We start from the raw sequence: 8,087 nt of genomic DNA on the forward strand, positions 1-8,087 counted from the left end.
CCCAGCCCTCAGCAAGCTGGCCACGTGACCCCAGCTGCCCTGAACCTCCCGGCCACACTGACAGAGAAGCCAAAGCCGGATGAGTCACAGGGACAGACACCTCTAGCCACGCCCAGGAAGACCAGAGCAGAGAATGGGAGGAAAAGCCCTCTCCCTCCTCGCCACCGCCACCCCAATCCCACCTGGACACTCCGAGGGAGGCCCACAGCCCAGCAGACAGAGTGGTAGCATTCTACACGCCACAAGTGGCCCGCTCCCCAGGAGTTCACGGACAAGCTATTTTTCACTCAAGAAACTGTTACTTTTGCCACAGTTCTGGAGTGTGGTTTGCAGAGTTCAAAAATAGAGTTCTGTCCTACCATTTTGTCAAGTGGAATCTGCGTTCAGAACGCCAGCCAGCGAGAAGAGCGTTAAGTAAGCGGTCCTGCTCCAATTTCATGCAGACGGTCCCCATCGCTAGGGGCTCGTGAAAAACAGACTCCTGCTTCTCGGCTTAATTCCGCCTTCTCCTACACTCCAGGGATAAAATTAAAGTGTGATGATGGATTCCATCAATTACAGCACTTTCACCCAACGTGGCCCCAAACAACCGACTTCAGTATAAAATGGGAACCAGATGCCACTCAAGTCCGCGGCGCTCTCTGCACACTGGGACAGGGAGCTCATCGCTGGAAGAAACCACCTCTAGTTAGGAGGCTCCTAGGAGAGGCGGGGAGAGGACTGGCGGTGCGGCAGCCGCGCCATGCCCTCTGCCATCTTCAGCACCCTGCACAAGGGACACTCAGGGAGGCCACGGCAGCACAAGCAGGGAAAACAGGCGGAAGGCAGATGCGCTGAGGCCCACGGCGCCACACCCACACGCGCACAGCTCTTGCCTTGCAGAAACTAGGCCCGCGTGCCAATTTTATCTCAGGCAGGGAAACGCCTCCAGGAGGCACGTCACAAAGGTGACAAAGAACCAGGACCAAGCCAGACACCACACACCAGCCAGGGGAGGAGAGCACGCAGCAGGGGGCCAGGGGACACTGGACTCTCACAGGGCACCCACACAGTCCAGCCAGGGGACAGTGGACTCTCACAGGGTCACAGGGCACCCACACAGTCCAGCCAGGGGACGGTGGGCTCTCACAGGGTCACAGGGCACCCACACAGTCCAGCCAGGGGACGGTGGGCTCTCACAGGGTCACAGGGCACCCACACAGTCCAGCCAGGGGACGGTGGGCTCTCACAGGGTCACAGGGCACCCACACAGTCCAGCCAGGGGACAGTGGACTCTCACAGGGTCACAGGGCACCCACACAGTCCAGCCAGGGGACAGTGGACTCTCACAGGGTCACAGGGCACCCACACAGTCCAGCCAGGGGACGGTGGGCTCTCACAGGGTCACAGGGCACCCACACAGTCCAGCCAGGGGACGGTGGGCTCTCACAGGGTCACAGGGCACCCACACAGTCCAGCCAGGGGACGGTGGGCTCTCACAGGGTCACAGGGCACCCACACAGTCCAGCCAGGGGACGGTGGGCTCTCACAGGGTCACAGGGCACCCACACAGTCCAGCCAGGGGACGGTGGGCTCTCACAGGGTCACAGGGCACCCACACAGTCCAGCCAGGGGACGGTGGGCTCTCACAGGGTCACAGGGCACCCACACAGTCCAGCCAGGGGACGGTGGACTCTCACAGGGTCACAGGGCACCCACACAGTCCAGCCAGGGGACGGTGGGCTCTCACAGGGTCACAGGGCACCCACACAGTCCACACCCAGTCCAGCAATGACCATCTTCAAGTGCTAGCAATGCATGCCGGCAAAAGAACGGTCTGCCTGTCCATATGGCAGGGCCTGGACACAACGCCTGCTCGGCCTGGCGACGGGAGGTCAGAGCACTCACAGCCGAGTTCTGTTAACCTGAAAACCCAGGGCAGGCACACCAAGTGCTTCGCGGCTTAGCATCAGCTAAACCCGCCTGGAGTCCCAAGTCCTCGCTTCCTGCTGACCACATCCTGGGATGCAGCAGCTGACGATGGCTCAAGAGGGTCCGTGCCAGTCACGATCCTGGGCGCCTGGCTTCTGCCTGGCCAAGTCCTGGGGAATGGACTTCCGAATGGAAGAGCTGTCCATATCCCTCTCCCCTTCAAATAAAATGGGAAATAGATAAATAAATGAAAACTTAAGGGGCAGCATTGTGGCGCAGCAGGTGAAGCCACCACCTGCAATGCTGGCATCTCACATACGTGCCAGTTCTTGCCCCGGCCACTTCACTTCCTATCCAGTTCTCTGCTAATGGTCTGGGAAAAGCAAAGGAGAATGGCCCGGGTGCTTGTGTTCCTGCAACCCACATGGGAGACGCAAATGGGGGTCTTGGATCTGGCTCTGGCTTGGCCAGAAACCTGGCCATTGCAGCTACTTGGGAGGTAAACTGATAAGTGGAGAACCACCACCACGTGTGTGTGTGTGTGTGTGTGTGTGTGTGTCTTCTTTCTCTGTAACGCTTTCAAATAAATTAATTAATTAAAGAAAACAATTAAGACTCAGAGCAAGTAGCTGCAAAGCCAAAGCTTGGAGCGAATGTTCCAACAGTGAGCAGTACACATCCTTCCCAGCCCTCCCTAGGGGCCACTGGAATGCTAGGGATAGCTGAAAATAGGGCTAGGAAACCCTAGAGGCCAGGAAGTGGAGGGAACGTGAGCAACCCAAGAATTCAGAGCAGCCCCACGGAGAGGCCGGAGGAGCCCACGGAGTCACCCAGCACCAGGAACCGACAGCCGGCACCTCGGGGACCACGCCCCGGTCACCCAGAAGCCGACACCTGCACGGGAGATGAAGAGGATGGCAGGCAACTCTACCCCCACGTGACCTCCCCGGGGAGCCTGCGCCAGCCTCACGGGCAGCAGGGAGCACGTCCCTCCACCCTCCCATCATCCTCGGGCCAAGTGCCACCCACCCACATGCAGTCACGACAGCTATGACGCCGGTCAGCCAGTGTGAGCCACAACCAGGACTGACCAAGGCCCTGATAGGCAGATGAGGAAAGCCCGAAGCCGGACTGGTTCCCTGAGACAGGCAGGCACGTCCCCTGCGCTCCAGCTGACCACAGCCAAAGTCTGGGGCTCAGACCCCAGCAGAGGCAGAGGGGCTCACAACTTCAGGCCCCCGGGCCCAGGCAACCACAGCAGTGTGGTCTCTGGGTTTTGTTAATTTCAAACAAGCCAGAGTGGATGTTAAAGAAGTTGGCAACCCAGAAGGGCCAGTGGGGAGACAAGAGAAGCCCCCAGATATGCCCCCTCCAGCCAAAGGACCAGCAAAGAGTGGCCCTCCAAGACAGAGAGCTTCCACGGATCACCCCTCCCCAAACCAACCCTCCCCCTCCCCCAGACCCTTCACCACCCAACACCAGGACACACAGCCTCCCCCACGCCTAGCGGAGTCACACCCAGGGGACGGCAGAAGGAGATAATTGAAGACACACAGCTTCTGTCTCTTATTAAACCTTATACAGTAGCGGTGGAAAAATTAACTCAACTACCCAGTGGCCTTCGTTCCACCCCACAGGACCGTATCTGAGAGAATTCTTCACTTAAAAGCAGAACGTTTGGGCACACGTCTAGAGGCTGGCCCCTGCCTCAGGCCTGGGGAACCTCCAAGAGGACAGCAGGATGCGTCCCCAAGTTCCTGTCTCCTCTCCCTCCCAGAGCCCCTGTGGGCGGGTCAGAACCTAACCTCTGCCACCCAGAGCCCCTGTGGGCGGGTCAGAACCTAACCTCTGCCACCCAGAGTCCCTGTGGGCGGGTCAGAGCCTAACCTCTGCCACCCAGAGTCCCTGTGGGCGGGTCAGAGCCTAGCAGCCACTCGGCCTCTTCCTGCCACCTCGGAAGGAAAGTCAGGAAGCTCAGCTCTCACCAGAACGGTATCTCCAGCAAATGTCTCGGGAACGGCAGAGAGCGAGCCAGCTCTCCCCTGTGGTGGCTCCGCGGCCGGTCCCCGGCGGCTGGGTCCCCAGCGGCTGGGGACGGAAGCCCTCACTCCATCCACAGCCAGGTCCCCGGCAGCTGGGGACAGAAGCCCTCACTCCACGGCCCAGTCCCCGGCAGCTGGGGACGGAAGCCCTCACACCGTGGCCAGGTACGGAAGCCTTCACTCCGCAGCTGGTCTCCGTCCTTGTAGCCACGGCAGCTTCCACCTGCCCGCCGGCCACTGCCGCCTGCCTCCTAAGACCACGTGTGTTTCCTCCACACACACCAGGCTCACCTGACCAGCAGTTAGGTCCCGGATGGGCTGGCAATTCAGAGTCTGCGGTCATTCCCATGGGGTGCAGCTCCTCAGCTCAAAGCACGATCCCACTATAAATCCACCTGGAGGGGCCAGCGCTGTGGCGCAGCAGGTTAATGCCCCGGCCTGCAGTGCTGGCATCCCATATGGGCGCCAGTTCGAGACCCGGCTGCTCCACTTCCCATCCAGTTCCCTGCTATGGCCTGGGAAAGCAGCAGAAGATGGCCCAACTCCTTGGGCCCCTGCACCCGCGTGGGAGTCCTGGAACAAGCTCCTGGCTCCTGGCTTCAGATCGGCACAGTTCCAGCTGTTGCGGCCAATTGGGGAGTGAACCATCGGATGGAAGACCTCTCTCTCTCTCTCTCTGCCTCTCCTCTCTCTATAACTCTTTCAAGTAAAAAAAAAAAATTAATCTTTTTAAAAAAATCCACCTGGAGCCGGGGGGCGGAGCAGACAGCAGGTCTTGCGCACACCGGTGTCCATCCCGCCCACCTTTCCAAAGCCGGCAGGAGCCCAGCCCCGCTGAGGCGCCCTTCTCTCGGCCCCTACGCGTGCTGCTTCCTCTAACCCCAGGCCCACAGCCCCCTCCTGCAGCTCTCTCAGCCTCCCGTGTGTCGCTTTCACGCCCACAGGGGTCTCCACGAAGCTGAGACACAGGGTCACCTGCACGGCCCGAGGCAGGGCACGGTGCTTGAGCAATGTCCCCATAAACCGTGTGCAAACGAACATCACCTGGACTCCCAGTTCTCCACTGAGACAAAACCCGAAATACGGTCCCCGACACATTCATGACCCCCACCCCAGGAATCTCTACGTCGCATATGAGGGAACTCGTCCTGTTCTAAACTAAGGTTCCACCAGACTCCTGCAAGCCAGGAAGAAGGTCCTCTCCCAGGCTTCTCTCGGCACAGGGTGCACACTCTGAGGCAGCGGCAGCCTGGGACTCTTCATACGCCCATTTCCCAGTCCCAAAGCTGCCCCCTGGGCCTGCTCCTAACACCTCCAACGGATCAACGCTCATGCTCACAATCCAAAATGCACTTCACATGACAACTGGCGCACACACGACTCCCAAAGCCATAAACTTGAATTTTTAATCCATTCACCACTGAGTGAGAGACCAACGGCTGCAAGCGCAGGGCAGACTCTCTCGATGACCTGCCCTGCCCCCCTTTCACCAGCAGGTGGCAGACTCTTCACAATACCCCATGGCCTTAATGGAGTCACGCATCACACTCAAAACGACAGGGGTGTGTTGAAAACCAGCATTTTTGCAACCACACAGCCCAAACCACACGTAAATCCCCTTCCAGTTGCCTGGTGCAGGTTATTTCTGTCTATGTAACTTACCAGACATTCAAAACGTAAAGCAAGACCTACACTGCGTGCTTCCTGAAATGGTCCGTAACCATCCCCATGCCCGTGCTGCAGTGGGGTTCCAGACATAAAAGCGCTGGAATCTCCACAAATGCGACGCAGACACCAAGCCCAGGCACCCCCCCACACGGAGGCCTCCCTCCCCGACGGCCTCCTCACAGCCAGCCGCCCCAGCTCCACGCACGCTAGCTGCCCCACTTCCTCTCTCTGCGTCTGCACCCTGGTGCTCCCGGGGAGATGGGCAACGCCCCGTTTGTGTCTGCTTCTCCTCCCCCGGTCAGCCTTCACTCTTCACTCCTGAGGTCCACGGGAAGACTTCCTGCTTCACAACGAAAAGCTTGTGGAAACAAGAACACAGAGCTCAGCCGCCCACTGCCAGGTCACCCCGAGACCATGACCTTGATTCCGGAAGGGGAGTAACCACGTTCTCCCTTCCAAAAGCCCAAGAGGCACAGGACTTCCCACCGTCAACGTCCCGGCCCGACTGACCCGAGCTGAGGTTCCGGGGCAGCCGCATGTTAAAAGCACCCCGGGGAAGTGATCCCAGCGAGGATCGCCGGTGGACACTGGAAACATCGGGCAAGAAATCGGAGAGCAGGACGGCCCGTGTCCCTGCAGACTGCGGACTGGACACGCGGGACGGCCCGTGTCCCTGCAGACTGCGGACTGGACACGCGGGACGGCCCGTGTCCCTGCAGACTGCGGACTGGACACGCGGGACGGCCCGTGTCCCTGCAGACTGTGGACTGGACACGCGGGACGGCCCGTGCCCCTGCAGACTGCGGACTGGACACGCGGGACGGCCCGTGTCCCTGCAGACCGCGGACTGGACACGCGGGAGAAGGCACCTGTGCAACAGGGATGGCGGGTGTCGACCTCAGCACGGGCTGGAGCAGCCGCAGAAATGCAGCCACCTGTGGCAGCGGGAACGTGGCACCTTCTGGGAACCAGTCTTGCCAGAGCACGCCCCGACGCAGGGCCCGGTACATTTCCAGAGCTCACGTCAGCCGTGAGAAAGGAAGAGAAGCTCCTCCACACTGAAGGAGGCCGAGAGACCACCCCAAGGGAACGCAGTTTCTGTCCAGCCCTTACATTTAGAAAGTACAAAGGAAACCTGCAGGAGTCATTCTGAGACCATGCCTGAAACCTGGACACAGAACACGTGCTGGGGTCACTGCAGCAGCTTAGTGTCTCGGGCACAGTCACGCCACCAGGGTTACACAGGCAAATACACAGGCAGCCACGGGTTACCCACGGGCAACCGCACCATGAGGCCCACACGGTCAGTGAAGTACGACAGAACTGTGAGTGTGAGCGCAGGGAGAGCGCAGGGAGAGCACGCAGGGAGAGAGCGCACACAGGGAGAGAGCGCAGGGAGAGAGCATGCAGGGAGAGAGCGCACACAGGGAGAGAGCAGGGAGAGAGCGCACAGGGAGAGAGGAGGGAGAGAGCAGGGAGAGAGCAGGGAGAGAGCATGCAGGGAGAGAGCCGGGAGAGAGCCGGGAGAGAGCGCACACAGGGAGAGAGCAGGGAGAGAATGCGCAGGGAGAGAGGAGGGAGAGAGCACAGGGAGAGAGCGCAGGGAGAGAGCGCAGGGAGAGAGCGCAGGGAGAGAGTGCACACGGGCAGAGAGCGCAGGCAGAGCGCAGGGAGAGAGCGCACACAGGGAGAGAGCAGGGAGAGAGCATGCAGGGAGACAGCGCACACGGGGAGAGAGCGCAGGGAGAGCGCAGGGAGAGAGCGTGCAGGGAGAGAGTGTGCAGGGAGAGCATGCAGGGAAAGAGCGCACGGGGAGAGAATGCGCAGGGAGAGAGCAGGGAGAGAACGTGCAGGGAGAGCGCAGGGAGAGAGCGTGCAGGGAGAGTGCACAGGGAGAGAGCACATAGGGAGAGAGCACACGGGGAGAGAGCATGCAGGGAAAGTGCAGGGAGAGAGCAGGGAGAGCGTGTGCAGGGAGAGCGTGTGCAGGGAGAGCGTGTGCAGGGAGAGTGCGCGCCGGGCTGCACAGGCAGCGGCCCGGGCTGCCAGTCTCCCCTTTCTGAAATAACAGGCACTAAGGGGAGAACAGAGCATGAGGGTCCGAGCCCCCCAGCCTCCCTCTAAGGAGAAAGATAAAGCCATCCACACATCACCCACAGGCCCTTCCGTCCTCACAGGCCCACATCCCCCGGCAGGAGCTCAGGGGCTGCCGCGCTCGGCGCCTGCTCCCTCAGGGCCCGCTGCCGACTCCAGGGAAGGTGGCAGAGGGCGACGGCCGCCCCTCTTCCTGGCTGCGTGCTTCTTCCCTCTTCCACAGGCTCAGGGAGTCACGTGGGCCCTCTCCCATCTGCCTCTCTGTGCTCCTAGCCAGAGCTGATTTAAAGGGCCAGGCTGGCCAAGCGCGAGCTGTGCAGCCCAACCCGCAAGGTTGCTATGATGGGGGGGGGAAGGGGGGTGCCCCAGGAG

General features: G+C 60.6%; 1 protein-coding gene across 12 annotated transcripts in view; it reads right to left on the minus strand.

Annotated features, from left to right (window-relative positions):
- The window catches only part of ARHGEF7 (Rho guanine nucleotide exchange factor 7), a 171,224-nt gene that overhangs the window by 102,651 nt on the left and 60,486 nt on the right, over positions 1-8,087 (minus strand). The window contains exon 1 of one of the 12 annotated variants that reach the window (XM_070048564.2): positions 360-417. The exons of the other annotated variants lie outside the window; for them this stretch is intronic. Coding sequence (XP_069904665.2) covers positions 360-362 — 3 coding nt within the window. The 5' untranslated portion in view covers positions 363-417. Of the gene's footprint in view, positions 1-359; positions 418-8,087 lie in introns of those variants that run through there. 12 annotated transcript variants of the gene reach the window in all.

The sequence above is a fragment of the Oryctolagus cuniculus genome, chromosome 9, assembly GCF_051225735.1.
Source record: "Oryctolagus cuniculus isolate XC-2025 breed Fujian yellow rabbit chromosome 9, ASM5122573v1, whole genome shotgun sequence".
In the NCBI taxonomy this organism is placed as follows: Eukaryota; Metazoa; Chordata; class Mammalia; order Lagomorpha; family Leporidae; genus Oryctolagus; species Oryctolagus cuniculus.